This window comes from Mesocricetus auratus, unplaced genomic scaffold (genome assembly GCF_017639785.1).
Source record: "Mesocricetus auratus isolate SY011 unplaced genomic scaffold, BCM_Maur_2.0 Super-Scaffold_2245, whole genome shotgun sequence".
Lineage (NCBI taxonomy): Eukaryota > Metazoa > Chordata > Mammalia > Rodentia > Cricetidae > Mesocricetus > Mesocricetus auratus.
The window spans coordinates 17,230,208-17,254,773 of record NW_024429180.1 but is presented as its reverse complement, the minus strand read 5'-3'; the positions used below and the strand labels follow the sequence as shown (position 1 = coordinate 17,254,773).

The following is a 24,566-nucleotide window of genomic DNA, read 5'->3' as shown; positions in this document are numbered from 1 at the left end:
GCATCAATTACTATTTGTCTCTACAAGTTTGTGTGGCTGTTATCTTTCCTTGGATGACATTTGCTACTTGTAATTTAAAAATCTGCTCAGTGACTTGAGTGAGATGTTAGGAGGAAGCAAGCATGTGCTTCAGTTGTAAGCTGTAAACAATTTAGGCCTTTTGGAATATTTAGGTTTTTAAATTTTTTTTTTTTACAAATGGGATTATTTTAAAATGTTGACCTAAGCATGGAAATCCCCAGTGTTGAATGTTCTGCAAAACTGAAAATCAACCAACCAAACAAAAACCCCACAAACGGCTTAAATTTTTAAAAATGTTAAAAGCAAACCCTTCAATAACAAATAACATACATCTATTTTCATGTGCTTAACACATCTCCTAATAACCGTGAAGGGACTGCAGTACTCTCGGTAGACCAGTTCCATACTTATTAATCATCTTAACTTTTATAACGCAGGAAGGGCCAAAATATCTCCTCAGTGCAGCTGCATATTCCCAGTCCAGAACATTCTTTCCAGTATGACTTGATTATGTTCATCAAGTTTTGTAACAACCTTCTCCTGTGGGGCGAGAGAGTAGTGAGAGTAAAGAGGTTAAGTTTTGACATTTCTTGGAATGGAATCAGAGATTTAATGTGAATTTTGATGGGAAATGGTATTTCGTTGTCAGTCAGGAGAAGCAGTTGTCTGTGAAAGAATTAAGCTCTCTTTGTATAGAAGAAACAATCAAAAAAGAAAACAGCTTTTGGAGCATGAGTCCTCATTTTTAAGAGCCTGGGCCCACCGGTCTGGTTGTATTGTTTGTATTTTATCTGTCTGCCTAGCTATCTGTTTATTTAGAGAGCAGTCTTGTGACCAGTATGAGCTTCCACGCTGCTGTGTGGCCGCAGGTGGTCTCGAATTCCGATCTTTCAGGTCTGCCATGCTGGGATGACAGGCATTCACGTGGCTGGACCGCTCCCCCCCCGCCTCGAACACCATCGAGACGGTGGTCCGCCCAGGGCCCAGAGCGTCCTCCCTTTAGGAGAGAGGGAGGTCCCGGAGCCCGCTGACGTCACTTCCTGGAGCCTCTGTTATAAAGAGCAGCGTGTGCGGCGGCAGTCAGTTGGGGCTCCGCGGTGCGGGAGAGGCGGACGCGGGCTGTGGGCCGCGGCGCCGCCGTCGGTGGGCGGCCTGCGTGTGAGTTGAGCTGGTGTCCCTGCCCGGGGCTGCAGGCTTCCCCGGGAGCCCAGGAAGGCAGGGCCGAGGCCGAGGCCGAAGGCGGAGGTCGTACCCGGGCTGGGGTCGCGCCCCCGGAGCGGGGCAACCAGGCCGCCGTCTTCCCGCCCCTCATCCGGGCAGCAAGGCCACCACCTTGTCGCCCCGGGTAGGGCAGCGAGGCCGCCTTCCAGTCCCTCGTTCTGGCAGCCAGGCCGCCGCCTTCCCGCCCCTCATCCGGGCAGCGCCGTACCCCGTGGGGCAGCGAGGCCCGCACCTCTCCACCCTTCGGGAGGGTAGCAAGGCCTTTTTGCCCTCCCCGTCCCGCCCCTCAGCCGGGTAGCGGCGGCGCCCACCGCCTCTGGGCGCCTGGGTGGCGTCGGGTGGGCCAGGCCTTCCGCCCACCCCCCTCTCAGCTTCCGTAGGACCTGCTTGCTCTAAGATGGCAGCCCCTCCCGGGCCGCCCAGCCCCATGCAGTCCCTTCGGGAAGAGGCAGTGTGCGCCATCTGCCTGGATTACTTTAAGGACCCGGTGTCCATCGGCTGTGGTCACAACTTCTGCCGGGGATGTGTGACCCAGCTGTGGGGCAAGGAAGACGAACGGGACCAAGGCCAGCCCGCCCCAGAGAACCAGGTCGTCAGAGAGGTCCTGTATCACAGGCGCGCACAGGACACGGACGGGCAGGGGGAGGGCGTGCTCCAGCCCCCAGCGCTTGCCCCACCCTGGGTCGCTCCTAGCCACCAAAGGCTTCGCCACACCGCAGGCTCCACGTGGGATGACGAGGAAGAAGATGTGAGCAACAACGTACAAGGACTGGTGCACGACTTGAGAATTCGGGTGTTTCCCGAAGACAGGGACGAGCAGCATCCCAGCGGCCACCAGTACCATCACCGCGGCCGCTACCGCCACCGCCGCATCTTCAGGCCAGGACCCCCGCATCCCCCTGTGCGACGGCAGCTCTATCCAGACGCCCGCATACGGCGTTCTCCACAGATCTTCAGCTGCCCACAGTGCCGAAGGACCTTTCCAAGTCGCAGCTTTCGCCCCAATTTGCAGCTGGCCAACATGGTCCACATAATTCGCCAGATTTGCCGTAGTCCGTGAAACGAGCAAAGCGTGTGCTCCAAATACGAGGAAGCCCTGATGCTCTTCTGTGAAGTAGAAGCATAGTGTATCTAGATTCCAGGCTGTACAAAATCACAATGTGGTGCCATTGATAAGTGCTTCAGGTATACAAGGAGCAAAAGGAACCCCCGAGAAACCTGTAGGACCTTGTGCTGCCCCCAGTTTTGGGGGGAAAATTAAGGAATTTCTAGTGTCGTCCTTGGTTCAGTCTTAGAATTAGAATTCGGTATGTAGCTTGGAAGATTACTTATTTTCCTAACATGCACCCCTCACCCAATTTGTTTTGAATTAATGACGGTCAAACTTCAGTTTTAGGAAACATTAGTTCTTCCTTTGTTTCTGTTAGCTGAGAATTTACTTACACACGAGAATGAGGAAAACTGCTTCAAAATTAGGCTTTCAAAACAGTACATTTTCATGAGTTTGGTATTTTACTACTTAAAAGTATTTTTGAGCTTGTTAGGAGTCTGTCAATATTACTGTAGTAATGCCATACTTTAGATTTTGGGCAAAAGTTAAATGTTGTCAAGATACGCTGTGTTATCAATGTCTATGGATTGTCTGTTGGGAAGGTATTCTGTCATAAACTAAGAAAAATACCATTCTTTATTCCAGTTTGCTTTTGAAGATCTGAAGACCTCTCACTGTTTTTGTTAGATCTAAAGTTCCTTGGTCTTTAAAGAGAACTGCATTCAGCATTTGGATAACAATCCTAACATTCGAGTACCAATGAAAAATTGAAAGTGAAACTATGAAACTTTGAAAAATTAAAACTTTCAACACAATTTTAACTTTGAAAAATTAAAACTTTCAACACAATTTTAACACTAGCGTTGACCCTGAAATGCAATAAGGGAAATACTAAGATTTTCATTGTGAAGTATTTAAAGCAAAACTTGCCAAGAACAGCATATATAACTATGTGAGCAAATTCATATAAAAAGTGCCTAACTTTGTTGGCTTAGAACCAAATTTAAGAGCCAGATTCATGAATATTATCTTTAAAAAGATTCAAGTTAATACACAAAATAATAGATTTCATTATGACGGTTTCATACATGTGTATCTCATACTTAAGCTGGTCCGTCCTTCTCCCCAGGCAGTCTCTAATATCATCACATGATGTCATTTATAAAACGTAAAAACGTAACTAAGCTTGAATTTAAGATAAGAAAGAATATTTATTGTTCAACACGCCCTTCCTTGCACCCCCATCCTCCTTATCTTTAGAGCCCCCTTTCCCGTATAGCACCCCTTTATTAGTGTTATTTCAAGAAATTCAGAAATACATGGTGCTGTGTTTAAGACATATTAAAACCTACATATGGTAGTTTTGAGGGGAGAAATGGATTTCACCTTGATGTCCAGTTTTTACTGAAGCACTTCAAGAAGAGTTTGTGGAATTAAATAAGTCTGATTGACAAGAAATTTGTGTGTATGTAAACTATATACACAGATATGGCTATTTCATTTATTTTTCAAAGTTCTTACATTTTTGTTTTTATTTTTTCCATGCTGTGTCTAACTGGGAGGAAACTGTAAATATCTTAATTTTTTTTTGCATTTTATGCAGTACCCAGTAAAGAGAAATTTGTTTCACAGTGACATGCTTATATTATCTAAATAAAATTTTCATTTTAAAACTAAAAAGATTGAATGAAAATTTAATTTCAGAGTAAATGTTGAAAGTATAAATTTTGAAAGCAAGATGATTATAAAAGACTAGTAAATATTTTCTAAATTGGAACCAGACTGGCCTCAATTCTTAAAAACTACAATTCTGAAATTTAGTTTCTTACTTATACTTAATGTCTTTCACATCATGCATTTCCATTCCATTCATTTCTAGTCCTTTTATCTGCTTCTGCCCTTGCACTTCCCCCCAAAATAAAATTTAAGAGAAAAAGAAAAGGAAAAATCTCGTCATGAGAGCTGCGGTGTGACAGTCACACAGTAACCCCTTTATCCATATATCTTCACTTGCAGGACAGAGTCATTGGTCTGTTTCAAGTCCTCAGGTTTCTGCTACACTGAATGCTGGGCCCTCACTGGAACTCCTGTTGGTTATCCTGTTGTTGCCCTGTGTTGTGTAAATCCTGCATCTTTGGGTCTGCAGGACCAACCCCTTCATGTGCTCCGGCAGATCATAGATAGGGTAGATGTTGGGGTGGACCAGCTCATAACCCTGGTTCTAGGCCTGCTTGATTGCAGGGTTGGTAGCCTGGTAGCTCTTCCTTGTCCTACCGCCAGGGAAGCTCTCCAGCATTGTCTTTGCTAGTTCACTCTTGGCAGCAATGAGCAGTGGTGGCAGGGGAGGGGGGCTCTTGCTTTCCCATCCTCAGGGTCTGCTCTGTTGAGTTGCCCAGGAGAGGTACAGAGGCCACTCCAGAGTGCTGCAGCTGGTTAAGGGGCAGGAACAGCTGTCCCACCTGCCACAAGTGGCAAGCAGAGCTCTACCCCGCCCACACTACCATATTACAAATGAGGGACCTGGCCAGGTCTTCAGGTCTGTTATGCTCTCTAGGTGAGCTGAGAGTCTACTTTCCCCAGGGCTGCGGTTTAACGGGGAGGTCAGCTGCCTTGCCCACCCCACGGGGCAGGGACAAGGGGAGGAGGGCCTCTTTCCCTCACCTTCACTACATGGCAGAAGAGTGGGGTGTGGCCAGCTGTCCCACGCTCACACTCTCAGGACCAGCTCACCCTTGCCTCACCAACAGGGTCGGCTCTACTTTGCTGACCAGGAGAGGAACAGCTCCCTTGTGTGTCCCAGGCAGTGAGGGGTGAAGGATAAGGGGGCCATCTCTCCTCCCCTGCCCATACCTCTGTATGACAGACGAGTAGTGGAACCAGGGGCATCAACACAGACCGTGAACCCAGACATGGCAGCATCCCAGGCCCAGGCACCAAGATGGTCCTGGGTGGCCATCAAGTCACTCACTTCAGCTTACTCCTCATCACGTTCACCTCTTAGATATTATGCCCGTTCACTGGACACGAACCACTCTCTGTCTGTCTCCCGTAACACACTGTAAATCTGCTAACCATGACAGTGCCAGTGTTTTCTCCTCGGAGCCTGGGGCATACAGCCCTAGGACATCGTGTTTGTCTCTTTGTCTGGCTCAGTCCAGTACCGTGCTTCTTAGAACCTGCTGCGTTCCCCTGAAACTGAGTTTCAATGTAAAAGTGAAGATAGGTCACTGTTTTTACAGGGCAGTTCTGAATTCTGAGGGCTAACTTCATGGGATATGTGCTGGTAGACATGCAGCTAAAGGAAAACATACAGAAAAAGTCTTGAGCATATTTTATTGAACTTTTCGCATAAATTCTTTTTGCCTTTACAAAATTTGTGTGTGTTATGGACGAATAAAAACTATTACTGCTTTGGTGTATTAATTACTTTTCTATTACTGCGACCTTAATTGAATAATATATGGGAGGAAGGATAAATTTTGGTTGACGGTTTCAAATGTTTGAGTCCTTAGCTTTGTTGATCTGGCCTTTGGTGAGGCCAGATACCATGGTGGTGGGAATGAGTGGCGCACTACTCACCTCATTGTGGGCAGGAAGCAGAAAAAGAGGCCGTATATAACTACAAGCTCCCCTCCCAGCGGCCCACATTTTCACAGTAGTGCTACCTAAAATATCTAGAACCTCATATAATGCATTACTAGCTGGAAACCAAATCTACAATGAACACTTCTACTCAAACTGCAGCGCATAGAAAGCAAAAGCATAGCAAAAATGACAAAGAGAGGGAAAGTTGATGAGTTTTTGTAAAATTGAGCAAAAAAGAAATGAAACTGTATATATACGCTTTTCTTGTTGGAAAATATTAAGCATTTGATGTGTAATTTCATAAATTACAAAGGAAATAAACCCTGTAGCTCTACTCAGTTCTGAATTTTAAAGCCAAAGGTAACATAAATAAATAAACAGTTCAGACATGGAACACAGAACCAACTGTAAAGACAAAAACTAAGCTAGTTAAGTTGTTGAATCTGTTGCACTCATGAGTCATTGTCAAGATACAGCTCATGCAGTCTAGCGATGTGTCAAAATTGGTCCTGTTTTCCAAAACTGGCCTGCTTATTGTAAGCTGAGAGCAAAGTGAGTACAAACTGGATTAGCATTAAGAAATAATAGTTATCAAATTGCAGTCATTATGTGCAGAGGTATGGAAGAGAAACTGAATCCAAACTTTTGGGGACTTTAGTCCTCCAGTAAAGAGAGGACAAGACTAAGAGGGGGCAGATAGTGAGTGCACCGGGGTATTTTAGCTATGTGGAGCCCAATGAGTACAAAGACTTTTTTGAAAAATGTTTTTTTTTTAACTGTAAATTTAATTCTTTTCCTTTTGTAAAAAAAGTAGTGGAAGTGTGTGGTTTGTGTGTGTTACTAATAGCAGTCAATCTCCACATATCTTATATATCATCTAATTCCTGTAATGAGCATTACTAAAACTTCCTGTGTCCAAACGGTGCCTTTGGCAAAGAGCTTTAGGAAGAAGTATGTAGACAGGGAATTTTTGCAGATGGAAGTTCTGCTTTCCTCATTTTATTACTGTTACTATTTTCCCCCACATCTTGGCCACAAACAGGAAAAAATTAATAAGGATGCTTTTAGATTTAAGTTTTGTTTATAATAGCTGGATTACTTTGTTATCACAGGATGACCAGATGTGCCTAAAAACCACTTTGTGTGTCACAGCATAGAAAACATTAGCCCCTACTTTTTTTTTCTTTTTGGACAAAGGATTTAACAAATGGTGACCAGACCATCTAGTCTAGAAAAGCATAAGTGCCAACTCTGACTTTAGTGGGGCTGGAGAAACTCCTTAGAGGGAAATAGGAATTTAATTTCAAGATAGTAGTGGTTTCCATGTGCAAGTGGAAAGGAGAAAAATGAATAGTAGAAAAAAAATCTTGCAAAAATCAAAAGATTTAGGATAAGTTTATTTTTAAGGAAAGTATTTAAACGAGTACATGTAATAACTTACATAGTTTTGTATTACTAAAAATAATTAACTTTTTTTCAAACCTTAAAGTTCCTCATCAATACTTTAAAAGGAGTTAACTGAGCTGACAGATTTCATTACTCAAAGTAGGCTGTCTCATTTTTTATTTCACTTTGACATAAGACTTGGCACAAATCTATAATAAGTAGTGTTCATTTATTGCTGCACTTCTAAGTTATAAATCTGGTTTACATCTATGGAAAATATAGTATAGTATTGAAGACATGTCCAGTTATCTGGGCAATTTGTTTTATGAGCTTATACCAAATTAAGTAGAAAGCATTGCCAGTATTTGTTCTTCCTTTGTGGGCTGCAAGTCAGGTAGGAAAAAATCCTTTTTGAACAAGGGCATCCAGGGGTCTGGCTCTTAGACTGTGTCCTGAGTAGATTCTGATTAAAACATGATATAAAAGTCTGATTGATGGTGTCCATTTCCTTTCTTAATACAACAAATCCGTTCAGAATGTCAACACCTATGAAAGGTAGAATCATTGAGGTTGGATTGCATTCCCCCTTAGTATTTCTTGATATTGGAGGAAATGATTTGACCAAGAGACAGACAAGGCTGGTTTTCTCAGGAAATAATTCCTGAAACTTACAATATTTTATGTACCAGTTTTAGACTGTTAGAATGACTTAACTCAATTAGATATAATTGTAGTGTGAATTCTAATTGGTCTTAATAATAAAAACCAGGAGTCAGAAACAGGGGTAAATGCTGAAAGATGAGAGACAAAGGAGCAAGCCACAACCACCTCTTACCTAGAGAACTCCTCAGCCTGAAAGAGGGTGACCCCTGTCTCTGCCTGTCTTATATTTCTCTCTCAGCCCAGCCATCTTACTTCCCGTTTCCTCTTCCCAAGGACTGGGATCAAAGGTGTGTGCCACCACTGCCTGGCCTCTATGGTTAGCTAGTGGCTAGCTCCACTCTCTGATCTTCAGTCAAGCTTTATTTGTTAGAGCACAGACACAATATCACTACATATAATATGTTAAGGTGAATTGTAAATGAGTGGTTGTTAGTAAGGAGTATAATGGGGAGACAATGCTTTGTCCTAGTTGGGATAAGAGCGGGAAGTGCTATTATTTCCTTCTGTAGTTCTCCAGTTTGGAAACCGAGATTGGTTATGAAGATGGATTTGGGGAAGTGGGAGGGAGAAAGGGAGAGAAGGAGATTGAGAGATTTTTTTTAAGGAAACAGTTATGGATTGATAGTGGATGGCTGGATTTTTTTCCCCTTTGGGATTGGGGATGGATTGGCTTTTTTTTTCTCTTAAAAGTATTATAGTAAATTTTTGTTTTAGTGTTGTACAAGTGTTTTCCTTTTTTAATATTGTACTTAGTTTTTTGAGACAGGGTCTCTCGTAAGCCGAAGTGTAGTCACATTGGATATATAGCTGAGGATGGTCTTGAACTCCATATTCTGGAGGAATTATGTTTACCATTTCCATAGATCTCAAGGAACACATAGAGGCTCCAGCCACCCTTTCTTCTGTGCACGCTATTGCTTTCAGCAGGAAGGAAGTGTCATTTCATCTCTTGGTACAATTAAAGCTCTGAGAATCTAGTTACAGTTTCCCTTAGCAAATGGAGTCCCAGGAGTGGCTGCTTGAAGCTAAAATGTGCATGTATTCCCTCCTTGGTGTTACACTTATTTTAAAGTTGGCATTGATTCATTTTATCAGCTCTTCTTTCATGAAATTTTGAAGGTCAGAGTTCATCCCATTTGTTTTGTTCTATTTTCTTGATGACACTGAGCCATTACTCTATTAAAAATTCTTGGTTTATTTTTAAGATTATGCAATTATATACTTTCTCCACTCCCTTTCCTCAAAACTCCTTTTTACCCTGTACTTGTTTTTTAAATTCATGGTCTCTTTTTCATTAATTGTTGTTACATGCACATTTGCATATGCATATGTATTCCTAAATATCACCTGGTCAATCATATATATATATATTTTTTTCAGGGCTGACCATTAGTATTGGATAATTAGTGGGTGCTTCTCTGGGGAAGACTTATTTCTCCCACTTCCCATGGTTCTTTGTGTAGAGCTGAGGTCTCAGTATCTTCCCTGTCTGTTTCTGCTGGTATTCTTGATCAGCTGATGGTTAGACAGTTATGTTGGTGAGATTTTATAGGTCTAGCTTCTGATGTTACTTCCTAATTCTCTGGTCCTTTCTCTGTCCCCCTTTCCACAGTGTTCCCCGAGCCTTCTTAGATGCAGGAATTGTTTTGTAGCTGTATCCACCGGGCCTGGACTCTGCAGTCTGCATTGTGATTGATTGTGTGTTTCTATAATGGTTTCCACCTATGGGAGAAGTGAGTTCCATTGATGAGAGGTAATAACCACCCTTATCTGGGGTGTCAGGAAAAAAATACTTAGGAGTGTAGTTAGGGATTATGCTAGTTTTGGAAAGTGCTTGTAAATTTCTCCTTGAAGAGCCATGACTTTACTACAGTACCCTGGGTAGTTGGCTAGGTTTCCAATACCAGGTGTGATTTCACCCTGGTTGAGTTGGTTTTAAGTCCAGTTAGAGCTGATTAGTACTGTTAGTTGCTTCCTTCCCTGGGTAGCTTTTCCTTTGCCTCTATTTCATTGATTTACGCTCTTATTTTTATTATTTCTTGATGTCAAATGGGCTTGGATTTGGCTGTTATGCTTCTAAATTTATGAGTTGCATCATTAAGTTATTTGTGCTCTTTCTGATTTTTTTAAAATGCAGGCAGTTAGAGCTAAGTTTCCCTTGTGATACTGCATCTAGTTTGTTATGTTTTCATTTTCATTTAATTCCAGGATTCTTTAATTTCTGTCTTTATTTCTTTTACCCATTCATCATTCAGTTATGAGTTGTTTAATCTCCATAAATTTGTATATTTACTAGACATTTACTTGCTGTCAGTTTTAAGCTTGGTTGCACTGTGGTAAGATAGAGTCTGAGGAGTGATGTCAATCTTTTTGAGTTTGTAGAGATTTGTTTTGTGTTCCAGGATGTAGTCTATTTTAGAGAAGCTTTCCTGTGCTTCTGAGTAGAATGTTCCATAGATACTTATTATGTCCCTTTGATGTTTGATGTCATTTAATCCTGATGTTTCTGTTTATTTTTTTGTCTGATAACCTGTCTATTGGAGAAAGCAGGGTATTGGAATCACCCAGTATGAATAAATTGATGTTAATCTGTGTCTTTAATTCCAGCAGTATTTTTTTAAATGAAATTGGGTGCTCAAGAATTTGATGCATTAGATGTTTAGCAAAGCAATGTCTTAGTTAACTGGTCCCTTCCTTAGGATGAAATATCCTTCTTTAGCTTCTTTATTTACTTTTAGTTTGAAGGTTGATAGATTTTAGGATGGAGGTGTCGTCTTTTTGGTCCCATTTGATTGGAGTCTTTTTAAAAAATTAACCGTTTACTATTAATTTTATGAGTGGGTGAATGAAGTGATAACAGAGTAAAGGTGTTAGTATTCAGCGTCTGTACTGGCCTCATGCTCTCAGCTGCAGCCACTGAGAGCGCCACCTGTGCACATTCGCTGTGTTCCCTTTAAAAAGGGCCCTGGCCACCTCTGATTCTCCTCCCTTTCTCTCTGTCCCTCCCTCCTTTCTTCCCTCTCTCTGCCTCTCTCCCCCTTTTCCTCTCTCCTGCTGCTCCTGTCCCTGGAGGCTGGTGTGCCCACTCCCCTTTCCCCCTTTTAGGATCCCTTTCTCTAGTAAAAACCCCTCTGCTTGAACCCAGATGCATGGCATCTTTCTTTCACACACCTCTTTTTTTAAATTACAACAAAGGGTAGTCGAGATTCATGGAAATGATACACAGACAATAAAGAGATTAGGGAATTAATTATGGACTATGATAATAATGTACACCTGTGGTGAGGGGGTAGGGCCATTTCTCCTGAGTGTAGGTGGGGGGGCTCTCTCCTGAGGGGCAGAGCCAGCTCTCCTGCTCCGGTATTAAGCAAGGGCAGGCCAGCTATCCCTGGGCCATTGAAGGTGGTGCTCCCGGCCTGGCTCATGGTTTCAGTGCCCTCCCCTGCCAGTGCTAACATGGGTCACAAACAGCATCAGAGACCAAGGACTCGGACATGGCCCTAGGCAGCATCTTGGCACCAGACATCACCATGACCCCAATGGCAGCACAGGCCGCCCAGATCAGTATGTTGCTGGCAGCAGCAAGGCCTCCAGTACCAACATAAATCTCAGGTGATTGATCAGACCTTGGGCATCTGCAGAGTGTTTAATGGTAAGAGGAGCCAAGAAATCACCCTGTTTCCCAGCTGCAGGGACACAGACTCAAACATGGTGACCCCGTACCTCCGTGACCCAGGCGGCAGCACCAGTGGCTAAAGTACTTACTTTTGTCCAAAGTACATTCTTTTACTCCAAAGCAGCTTCCATCTTTAAAGGGAAGATGTGTTTCTTAGAACAGATGTTTCTTGTTTCTTGGTTCATTCAGTCAGACTTGTGTTTTGATTGGAAAATTGATATTTGAAGTTATTGAAATGTGTATGCTAATTGCAGTTATCATGTTAATTGTTGTGTTGTTTTCGTTCTTAGTGGTACTTTGTGTTTGAATAATTTTGGCTTCATATTTCTATCCATAATCTTTCTGCTGTGCTCATTACTCTCTTCATCTGGCAGTATTGTTTCCTGTATTTTCTTTAGGTTTGGTTTGTTAGACATAAAGGTTTTAAGGCTTTTTAATATCATGCAATGTTTGTCTTTCTCCAACTACGACAGATAGTTTTTCTATGCTGGCTGTCATACAGTCTTTAGAAATTGGAATGCATTGTTCTAGGCTTACATGGATTTCAAAGTTTCCATTGAGAAATCACCTCTTATTCTGATGAGGTTTCCTTTACATATGACTTGCATTTTTCTCCTTTAGCTTTCAATATGCTTTCTTTGATATGTCTTTAGTATTTTAGCTATGATATGCTGTGGAGCTTTTCTTTTTCTGGCCCTATCCAGTTGGTGTTATGCATGCTTCTTTTATTCATATTTTATTCTTGGTTTGGGGAAGTTTCCTTGTTGAAGATCAGATCTATGCCACTGACTTTGTGCTCTCCTCTCTTATCAAAACCTGTAATTTTAAGGCTAAGTTTTTCATCATGTCCAACATTTCTTCTGTGTTTCTGTCTTATGTTGTTAAATTTTGCTCATATTCCTTTCTTTTTTTTATGAGACAGGGTTTCTCTGTATTGTTTTGGAGGCTGTTGGTTCATCCTGGCCTCGAACTCCCAGAGATCTGCCTGCCTCTGCCTCCCGAGTGCTGGGATTAAAGGCGTGCGCCACTACTGCCCGGCCTTCTTGTTTGGTCTAGATCTTGAGTGCTGATATTTTATCTTCTATTTAATTCATTCTCCTTGTAAGACATTCCTTTGAGTTTTTAGTCTAGTTACTGGCGTTCGTTTGTTCCATCTTCATTTCAGCTTGGGTCCTCTTCAGTGTTTCTGTCTCCTTGTTGAATTCCATTATCCACTCCTGGGTTGTCTTAGTCTTTTCATCAGCCTTAAGGTATTTTCTTGGACATCACTCAAGAGTTTATTCTTAAGCTCCTTCTCTTTAATTTCATGGAGCTTTTTTCAATGACTTCTTTAAATTCTTTGATGAAGTGCATGATTGTTCTTTTAAAATAATGTGTTCTGGTGTACATGTTGGCAGTTCTCATTGGTAAACATAACTATATGACTGGTATGTTTGGGGGTTCATCTTTAATATTATTGGTACTTTCTCAGTGAGATCTGGGCCTGTGGATTTTTCTTAGTTCATGTGAACAGAGCAGATTGGGCCAGAAGATAGGATATATAGACAGATTTTGGGTGGAATGAAGTCAGGTGAATAGATGAGTCTGGGGTTGGTATGTGATATGTACTTCTTGGTTCAAGCCTACACCCTGTTGGCATAGGTCTGGCTGTGCAGAAAGGTATTATGTGGTGTGGGAGGATCCTGTTGATTGAGAGATAAATAGGTAGGGGACCTGCAGAATCCTAGAGGTTGTTTGTGGTGCAGGAGGGATTGCTAGAGTAGTCCAGGGCATTGGATGTGGGACTCAGTTTGATATGGTAGGTTAGGGAGCTGTCTTAGATGGGGGGAGTGAGGAGGTAGGGGCAGGGGCCGGGAAACGCAATGGTCTAAACTCTGGAGGAAGAGTTGGGAAGTCTGCCTGTTAAAGATTTCTTGTTGGAGTTTCTGTTGCATCAGTTGATTCATCTTGCATTGGCTCAGTCCTGGGTTAAGGAACCTACACTACTGTGTAACAAGTCTTTCATTTTAGAGGTGTAGTCAGTCTATAGTGTCTTTGGTTAAATGTAAGCGAATGTATGTTTCTTTAGTGCCTGTTTTTGTTGTTCTGGATAGTTCCTGTTTTGTAAATAGTTTGACAGTTGTTTGTGGCTGTGTTGGTGCAAGCTCCCATCTTCTGTTTTTGACATTGCTCTCTGGAAAGGCCTGTTTTGCCTGACGGATCTTCCATACTTAGAAATTTAACTGTTCATAAGCTTCTGAAGTACCACAATGGAGTCTTTGGCTTCTATTATGGTTTTCTTTCTTGCATATTTTATATTCTATTCTTTACTTCTCATCATCTTCTCATCTTTCAGGGAGTCTGTGGTGATATATTATTTATGATTTAATAAAGATTGGCTGAAGATCAGAGAAGCAAAGCAGCCAAGCCAGTAGATCTGAAATGGCAATTCTGTCTCCACAAATCCTCAAAGACAAAAGCTCTCAATTCCTGTCTCCTCCTCCTTATATTCCTTTCTCTGCCCAGCCATATGGTCCTGTCTCCACCTCCCTAGTACTGGGATTAAAGGGGTGAACTCTGTTATTCTTCACTCTTGTATAGGCCAGGGTGGCCTTGAACTCAGAGAGATTCATCTGCTTGTCTCCTGAGTCCTGGGATTAAAGGTGTACGCTGCCACTGTCTAGCTTCTACAGCTAACTAGTGTGGCTGCTTTGCTTTCTGATTTCAGGCATTCTTTATTAAATCATAAATAACATATCACCAGAGGAATCTGAAGAGAATATTCACAAATATTCTGATTTGTGAATAGATTCTTGTTTTTGTATCTTATTATATGTTCATTCTAGTAAAGTGCATTTTTCTATATATGGATTTGCATTACTTATGCTGACAGATTGAATTAAATCTATGCTCCTTTTGGGCTTTTACTTAAGGTTTTTACTAAGTCAGCTAATCTTGAAAATTCACTAATTTTCTCTTTATTGTAAATACTTATAGTCATCAATATCTGAAGAGGTAGCTAAAAGGGAGCCATAATGGAGTGAAATTATTTCTAAAAATATTTAAAAACACTTTAGTTCTTTTAGCATATGGAGTAATAAGTATCGTCATTGCATTTTCATCTTTGTCCTTACACTTTATTTTCATTCTTTCCACTTCTCTTGTTGCCCTCTCTTGTCCCTTGCTCCCTCTGGCAGGTTCTTTCCCTTTCTTCAGATATTACCCCTGTTTTTTTTTATGGTTCTGGAAATTGAACCCATGACCTTTGTGTATATTTCATAAGCAGTATACCACTGAGCTATATCCCCAAGCCCTATTTTTATTACTTTTAACCATTCAATTTAGAAATCTCAAGAACACATGTTGAAATAATCAAACACTCAAATTATCACATTTATTTTTTCATTTACATATGATTATCAGGATTAAAAGATAAGTGCCTTGTCCTTTAAAGGAGGCAAAAAAGACAGGAAGACATGTTCATTGAAAAATCAGTCAACACTTCAGGTAATTAGTAATAAACACTCATATTTAACGTCATAGTCATATATGGGAAACTTGAATTACACAAATAAAGGAATTTAGAAAATGATGTTTTGTTATAATAGAAAAACGTGGATGCTCACACTATTCCAATCCCACGCAGTTTCTAGTTCCCCTTCATCAGGTGCTATGTCTACAAGTGTCCTGCTCCTGGGGTTCTGACTTTGGCTGACATTTGCTCTGCTTGTCTTGTTTCTATCATCCTATCTATGGCACAGCACATTCCATTCCCTCCAGTTTCTGACATTGACTTATACCCCCTCCCCTTTTGGGAGACATTTCTTTATGTGTGTGCAGGCTGGCCTACAGCTCTTTAACATGTGATGCCCAGACTTCAGCATCTCAAGGGCTGGGTTACAGATAAGTTCAGACTACCTTCTCCCCACTCTCTGGGCTGGGGATTAAATCTAGGTCCTAACTCATTCTAAGCCAGTCCTATATCGTAGAACAGAAATTCCAGCTAGAATTTAATTCTGAATTCTCAAAATAATCTCTCTTTGGGTGTATATTTGACTCAGCATTTTTCACATTAGCCCATAATTTGTTTTTTCCTTTATGAAACCATGTTTGAATGTGGTTTGTAGGACATTCTTATGGACACAGCTGGTGTTAGCCCTGCTATCATCAAATACAAAAATTATATAACTAGGGTTGCTTTCCTATGTTTATTGTTTGTTAACATCACTCTTAGAAAATGGACTGAATATTGTGACAATATGCACAGGGCAGGCAGCTACTCACTTCTACATAAATTATATAAATCAGTTCTCATTATGTTAAAGTGAACTCAGTCTTCGAGGTGAGACTGGTAAATGAAGTAAAAAGTGATGATTTAGTGAATACAATTTTGATTTTAGACATCTCTGCCCTTGGCAAATTTAGTCAGAATTTTCTTAGTATTGTCCTCACACTTCCGTTTCCAACTCTAGAAAACTGAGTCCACTTGGAGTTGGGCCATTCTCTATTTTGTGCGTCCAGTTTTTGTAAATTGGAGCACATATTGAATTTCTGAGTTCCCAAGCCAAAAATATATTAAAAACCACATATGCTGTTTTCTAGTGGAAAAACGAAGTGATCTCCAGTGGAGAGGGACTCCCTCTTCTGCAAGTTTTTCTGTAAAACAGGTTATTTATGTGAGCTCAGAATCACTGCCAAGAAGGTGGTCATGGTGTATCCTGTCAATAATTTTGTTCTTTTGTTAAGATTATTTTATGTTTAATGGAATATAAATCTTATTTATTGCCTTTAAATATTCATGCAGATTCACATATTAACATTTTCATGTTTTGCTGCCATAATTTATAGATTAGAATTAAGAGCTTCTATAATTTATGAGAAGACCAATTAACTTCATGAATCCAAAATGGAATCAGTCAAGCCACTAGAATGAAGATGCCCAAGTCAGGTTGTTTTAGAAGTGGTTAATGGTTGCCAGCAGTTGAGAACAGTATTCTTTCAAAATAGGACAGCTCACCTCTATAATAATCAGGGTAAGCCAGTCACATTACTAAGCAGTGTGCTCTGAACTATGATAGGGGCAGCTAAATTTTGTGTGTATTTGTGTACGGAATATTAGTGCCTACTCAAATTCTTGTTATTTTCACAAGTTTATTATCGTACAAGTTTATAAATGAAATCTTCAAAATCAGGTGTTATATAGTATGCCTGCAGAATAATGTGGAGACTTCCTTTTAAATGTGTTATTATCATCAAGAATTAAATATTTTAGTTGTGGGAAGTCAGGGGAAGAATCAGAAATGACCATCTCTTGTTCTGTGGACTCTAACACTGTTGTATATTTTAAATATTTGGCAGAAACAATTGAAAAAAAAGATGATTTACGTTAAATTATTTTCTACTTGATTGGAAATGGAGAGGGACTTTGAAAATAATGAGTTTTGCTGGGCATTGTGTAAACAGTTTAGAAAAAGAAATGTCAAGGCGTTTAAAACTGGGTCAGGTTCTGAAGAGTGATTCCTAGTAATAAAGTCTATATTGCTAAGTCTAGTCTTACTTTTTTCTAGTGTTGGATCAGGAAACAATTCCATAGGATTTCTAAGTTCTACAGCATCTACATTTACTGCTGTGAATGCCTCTATAGAAATAGTCTTAGGGGCTGTAAGTGGAATTGAGAGTCATTCTAATTTGCTGGAGTGCGGGGTTTTGTTTCTACCGAGTAAGCTGAGGTCTAACCTTTGGTGCCAGGTTTCTGCACCAGTTTCCTGGCTGAGACTGAAATGTGGTTGGCAGTGTAGTGAGGTGGCTTAGGTAGCCAGGAACTGAGATTATGTTTACCGTTTCCATAGACCTCATGGAACACATACAGGCTCCAGCCACCCTTTCTTCTGTGCACGCTATTGCTTTCAGCAGGAAGGAAGTATCATTTCATCTCTTGGTACAATGAAAGCTCTGAGAATCTAGTTACAGTTTCCCATAGCAAATGGAGTCCCAGGAGTGGCTGCTTGAAGCTAAAATGCACATGTATTCCCTCCTTGTTGGTTTTTTTTAGACAAATATCTGCTCTTTTAATTATTCCATTGCTTTGTAGAGGAAGTATTAATTACATGACTGCAAGCACAGATCAAGTTGGGATGTAATTACAGGCATACTTTGTCTCTGTTGTCCAACAGAATTAGCCAGAAAGCATTCATGATGCCAGCAGTAGAAGGTGTTTTAAAGCCTATTATGTCTTTGGTTCTTTTAAGAACTCAAGCATGGATCAAGTGACATTTCTGCTGCCCAGTTGTCTGGAAAAACATGAAAGCAAGTATTAACAAGTTACTTTTTAAAATAAGTTTATGGTTGTACATTGGTAGAACATGTCATGTAACAATAAAAATGTATTAGTCTATATCATCATTCTCATTGCTTGTTTGAGTGTATTTCTGATTGTACATTTGACTACCATGTTAATAAAAAAGATGGCTAAAATGATAAAAGATGTTTGTGTTACGAATTTTTTTTCTTTTTACAGCACTTACATTTAAATCTATTTTTCTTAAATGTCTGATTTCATGCCAGATTTAGAATAGAAGAATGTACTTCACTTTTATTTATTTACTTTGTTGTTTCTTGTATTGCAATTCTTATCATTGTTCTTCTAAACCTAATGTTTGCTTTTCCTTTGTAATTTTTTCACACAATGACTGTGTTTACCTTTAGCTATTGAGCTCCCTCTTCAATAAAAGGTTTTTAAATTTTTCTACCGTCTTCTGTCATTGAAGGTGTTATGTCTGCAAATTCTCCCTGCGATTACAGTGCCCTCTGTCTGCTCTCACAGCTGGTTTATTAGTAGCCTGTCATTACTTCTGAGAGTCTGTCCTCTCCTTGTTCTCCTCCATGAAGATCTGCATCACGTAGCTTGTTTCTCGTTTAGCCCGTGTTACATGACACGCTCCTAACAGTCGTGTTACATGACATGCTCCTAACAGTCGTGTTACATGACATGCTCCTAACAGTCGTGTTACATGACATGCTCCTAACAGTCGTGTTACATGACATGCTCCTAACAGTCGTGTTACATGACATGCTCCTAACAGTCGTGCTACATGACATGCTCCTAACAGTCGTGTTAGTCGAGTATGGGACTGTCCTTACTGCTGTCTTGCCATCATTGACACTACTTCCTGTCTTTTTTCCGTTTTTCTGCAACAAACCTGATTTCCCAGGTTTGCACCTGCTTCCTTTCTCTTCTGACTGTGCTTATTTTACGGAGAGCCATGAGGTACAGGTGTAAGGAAAGGTCAGTGCTACACGGGCTTGAAAATAAAAAGAAAATCATTTTGTGTGACAACAGAATAATAAAATCATATTCAAAGAAAACAGATTAATAGAAACCATTACTTCAAGGACACAGGCTTATATTTTGACTAGCGTTTTATTGTTTTCTAGGAGAACAAGGAAGGTTCACATGATTGTTTGCCTTGTTTCAGAAGCCAGTGATAAATTGTATATAATGAATTGCTCAAGTTGAAAACAAGGTAAACTCGCATATCAGAAACAAATAAAACTATGCAACAAGAACACAATGTGTCTTAAAAGGCCCATGTAATAAACAGAAGGAGCAATGATATAAACTCTAAAAGCTTAGGAAAAGGTCTTGGCTCTGCTCCTCATTGATGTACTATTTATTCACATATCCAACCTCTCTACATTTTAGTTGTCTCATAGAAAAGGGAAGAAAAATATACAATTTAGAGCCACCATTAAAACAATCCAATGGGGGTAATTAATATGAAAATTTTCAGCTGTGTTTATAAGCGTGTTGTCTGTCCTTGTACTAATATGATAGTTGCATTTGTAATGAAATTCTCTTTTTAAGCTTGTGCTTAATCTGGAGAGCAAGCACTGATATGTTTTATGGGAATCTTGTACAACAAAAGTATTAGTGCAGAGCCTACAATTTCTCTGCTTCCTGGTAAGGTGATCTTGGGCAAGATATTTAACATTCCTGATTGTGAGTTGGCAAAAATAATGATATGAAGTTTAAATCACTTAGCACAGAAACTAGCACATACTTTTTATCTTTAATGTTAGTGATCATACAACAACCGTACTCCAGACTATTTCTCCTCAGTAAATCTCTTTTTTTATATTTTATTATTTTTATTTTTAAATTTAAATTAGAAACAAGGTTGCTTCACATGTCAATTCCAGGTCCCTCTCCCTTTCTCTCCCCTCTTCCCGCATGCTCCCACCAACCCCGTCAATATCCCCTCATTTCCCCAGGGAGGGTGAGGCCCTCCATGGGGGTGTCCACAGTCTGTCATTTCATCCAGGGCAGGAACTTGACCCTCCCCCAAGAGTCCAGGGTGAGAGTGCATCCCTCATTGTGGGATGGGTGCCCAAAGTCCATTTGTATACCCGGGATTAAATACTGATCTACTATCCAAGGCTCAATAGGTTACCTAGGCCTCCTCACTGACACCCACATTCAGGGGGTCTTGATCAGTCCCATGCTGGATTCCCAGGCATCAGTCTGGGATTCAAGAGCTAACCCTTGTCAGGTCAGCTGTTTCTGGGGTTAAACCAGCCCAGACTTAACCCCTCTGGTCATCAGTCCTCCCTCTCTGTAAATCTCTTAGTAAGCATCTTAGTGTCAGTTAGAAAGGTGCTGGTGACATGTCTTTAATCCCAGTACTTCAGAGGCAAGGGCAGGTGGATCTCTGTAAATTCAAGGCCAGACTGGTCTACAGAGCAAGTTCTAAGACAGCCAGAGCTACACAGATAAACCTTGTCTTGGAAGCAAAAACAAAACAAAAAAAACAAAACCAAAAGTGAGGCGTCATAGCTGTTTCCTCCTTTTTATATTCATGTAACATAAGGCCCTAGCATCATCTATATATACTATGTAATTCTACCTCATGGAGTTGACTGTTTTTTAGTGAATTAATTGAAAATGTAGATGGAGAATTTTATGTAAAGAAATGATAATATTCTTATTTTATTTTTGGTAGCATAGGGATATTTGTAATGAATACATGTTAATAATGATGATTGCCACCAAATTATCTTTCAAAAGAATGTCTTGTTTTTCTTGAAAGAGCAGCGAATGAATAGCAGAAATATTGACTTTGTAGTGTATAACCCAGTGCTGGCACTGTGCTTAGGTAGTGGCTTGTAATCTGAATTTTTGATCTTCAAGATATCCACGACCCCCTAATTATACTTATCTCCTTATGTCAAGAGAATAGAAGCAGATTTATGCAGAAAGAACATGATTAATTTTTTCATATAAAAATAAATGTGGGCAATGATGAGATAAATTATTCAGATTTCATTGTATATATGGCATCTGAGTTTATTTGAGTGGCAAAGAGAAGCCTATTATAAATAAACGATATGTTTAGGTATGGATGTTATTTACTCATTAATTAATTAACTAATTAATTAATAAACAAGGCTTGGTACTTGCTATGCAACCCATGCTCATCTCAAATTCATGGTAATCCTCCTACTTCAGACTCCTCAGTGCTGATGTTAAAATTGTGCACCACGAAACACATTTTCTTAAAGTTTGAAATGTTAGTGCTGTCAATTTCTTAAAACTGGGTTCTTAAAGAACTTAGAATAAGTTACTGAGGACACAAATACCAGTAACTAATCAAAGATTATTAATGTTTGAATTACTGATACTTGCGTATCTTTCCTAAACTCTTGAAATGTTTTAATTTGTTTAATATTTAGATACAAGTTATATTCAGTGTATCCATTTCACAAAAGACAAAGTAATATTTGTTGTGAAATAGATGACTAACTGTCCAATGACTATTCCATTTTCTAAGTCAAGAGATGTCAGTGGACTATATCTTTTTGGTCCTGGTGGGATTCTTGCCCAGACCTGCTCCTAGTTATGTGCAACATTGTAATTGAGTTGTATACATTGAGAGAGTAAGCAATGATCTTTCCTCTTCTGTGCTTGCCCCATTAAACTTTTCCTGACCTGTTTCTTCTATCCTTTTCTCCTCTGGCTTGATTGATTGGAGAAGACCCTAGAAGGTAGAGTCTGAGTGATTATGTGTGGATGTTTCCCTGCCAATGCACACTAAAAACACATACATTGGTTATTAAAATAGTAGAATTAATTTGTTTATATGAAACAAATGATTTTAATTATTTATAGTCTAAAATTTCATTTGGATATAGTAATGGTATCTGGCTAAGCTTAAATGTCTCCATAGTCAACACTCTTAAAATTCTCCATTGGGATAAAGAGTTATTATTAATAATGACCACTTTTATTGCAAGGATCAGAAGATCAACTGAAACAGGCTAAACAACAAGAGGAATTTATTACAATTTCTGGGATATCTCATAGACTGGGAATAGGACCAGTCCTCAGTAACAGCTGGAAATGGGGAACTTCATTCTATATTTCCATATCTTGTGTTTACTATTTTTTTAGGAACCTATTTAAAGTAATTTCTTTTTACCTGTATCAATCGTATCTGTTCGGTGTTCCATTTGAAACTCATTCTTTTTAATGAAACACAATGGTTTCACTTTTTTAAAAAGTAGGCCATTAGGCCATTGTGAAAACTCTTTTAATACCCGCATTGGTTGCGCCTTAGTCCAGTGCCAGGTGTTGGGCTCATCACTCTGAAACCCCTTCTTCTCAGCACTCAGGATAGTTTTGAGTCTCTGATTTGACTGTTGCCCACTACCAGAAGAGGCTTTTCTGACCAAGAATAGGGGCTGCACCCAGGCTAGGTGTATAAACGTGAATATTTATAAGATAGCTTAACTATATGACCATATAACAAGAAATCAGTAGTAGATTCCTCCACAGTGCTTGTGACTTCCCTAGCTGTGGGCTTTTGACCAAATTTATAGTGCCAAGCTTGTATTCAACACACACACACACACACACACACGCACACGCACACGCACACGCACACACACACACACACACACAGAGAGAGAGAGAGAGAGAGAGAGAGAGAGAGAGAGAGAGAGAGAGAGAGAGAGGAGAGAAAGAGAGACCTTAACAAACAGTTCTTTGTCACTTGTCTTTGGAAGAGGGCCTCTTGGAATCCTTATCAGTAAGTCAGTAAGGGAAAAATAAAATTTATTCATGTGTTCATTTTGGCAGCACATATAGTAAAACTGGACCAAAACGTAGAGATTAAGGCCCTATATATGGATGATGTTCAAATTTGTGAGTTGTTTCTGGTTTTTGTTGTTTGTTTGTTTTATTATCTAGGAACAAAAAAGATGTAATAGAAAGACTTTAGAGATGAGGAAGGGAATGCTGGGAGGTGAAAAAGAGGGTGAGAAGGCAAGGAGATGAATATGATCAAACTGTTGTGTATGAAAGTGTGCCTAAGTCATGTGTGAAAGTGTTATCTACTCTTTTGTACTGGGAACATATACTAACAAAAATCCCATTAAGACAGAGAGATGGGGAAGTAGTGTGGTTCTACCATTAAATAAAATGAATCTTTGTGGTGGACTGGTGACATACTCAGTGAGTGGTGGAGCATGTACCTAGCATGTATGAGGCCTGAGGTTTAATTCCCAGTTCCCCACATAAAATAGATGTTTTTACACACACAAACACACACTCACACACACATACACACACATGAGTATGTGTATGTAAACATTTCTATGTATATATATATATATATATATATATATATTAAGTTAGAATTCAGGATCATCTAATCCATAGCTTGCTTACCAAGCTTCATCTCTTGATTTTCTCCTCCAACTGCTTTCCTTATTTTGTTATCAATACCTGTTATATTTTTACATTTGAAATGTTACTAATATTTCAGGGTCTACAAGTATGACTGCTTTTTGTAAACTTATTGAAATAATCTCATCTTTTCATAAAGTCAGCTGTACTATGTGGTCTGTCTTCTATTATGGTTGCTGGTGTGTTTGTGCTCATCTACCCACAACCTAAATTTATAGCTCTGACATTATTTAGAGCCTTTTTTGCCTTAAAAAATTAGATTCTAACTTGCAGTTGACTAGCACAGACTTTATACCACATAATGGAAAATAAACAGTTATTCAATTTTTGTATGATCACTTGAGTAACTTATTTGTCACAAACAGGACTTTGATCAAGATATTAAGTGAGTCTTTCTTGGGACATTTGTAAACACACCATTTTTGAGGACTTCAGATGTAGGAATAATCTTTTTTTTCTTCCTTTATAAAAATTTAGTTAGAAACAAGCTTGTTTCACATGTCAATCCCAGTTCCCTCTTCTTCCCCTCCTTCCCCCACCCTCCCCACCAGGACCCCAGTTCCTCACCCAATCTCCATTCCCATCCCCAGGGAGTGTAAGGCCCTCCATGGTGGATCTCCAGAGTCTGTCATTTCATCCAGGACAGGGCCTAGGCACTCCCCCAAGAGTCCAGGCTGAGAGAGCATCCCATATTGTGGGATGGACAGCCAAAGTCTATTTGTATGCCAGGGATAAATACTATACAAAGCCCCATAGATTACCTAGATTACCATAGATTACCTAGGCCTCTTCACTGACACCCACCTTCAAAGGGTCTGGATGAGTTCCATGCTTTGCCTTTGTATGTTATTTGACCTTTTTCCTTAGCTGCTCTTAATATACTTTGTTTATTCTGTATGTTTGGGGTCTTGATTATTATGTGGCAAGGGGATTTCTTTTTGTGGTCCATTCTATTTGGTGTTCTATAAACTTCTTGTATCTTCATTGGCATGTCTTTCTTTAGCTTGAGAAAGTTTTCTTCTATTATTTTGTTGAATATGTTTTCTTCCCTTTTGAGGTGGTTTTCTTCACCTTCTTCTATACCTATTATTCTTAGGTTTGGTCTTTTCACAGTGTCCCATATTTCCTGATATTTTGTGTTAGGGATTTGTTGGACTTAAGATTTTCTTTGGTCAATGAATCTATTTCCCCTAGTGTGTCTTCAACACCTGAGATTCTTTCTTTCATCTCTTGTATTCTGT

At 39.9% G+C, this 24,566-nt stretch overlaps 1 protein-coding gene and 1 long non-coding RNA gene across 2 annotated transcripts in view; both read left to right on the top strand.

Annotated features, from left to right (window-relative positions):
- The window catches only part of LOC121141316, a 135,717-nt gene that overhangs the window by 3,587 nt on the left and 107,564 nt on the right, over positions 1-24,566 (top strand). The gene's annotated exons all lie outside the window — the stretch shown is intronic.
- Positions 1,113-3,973, top strand: LOC101837681 (E3 ubiquitin-protein ligase TRIM52-like). Its single transcript, XM_005070315.3, has one exon. It carries the CDS (start codon positions 1,640-1,642, stop codon positions 2,300-2,302), a length of 663 nt encoding a protein of 220 aa, XP_005070372.1. The 5' UTR covers positions 1,113-1,639; the 3' UTR covers positions 2,303-3,973.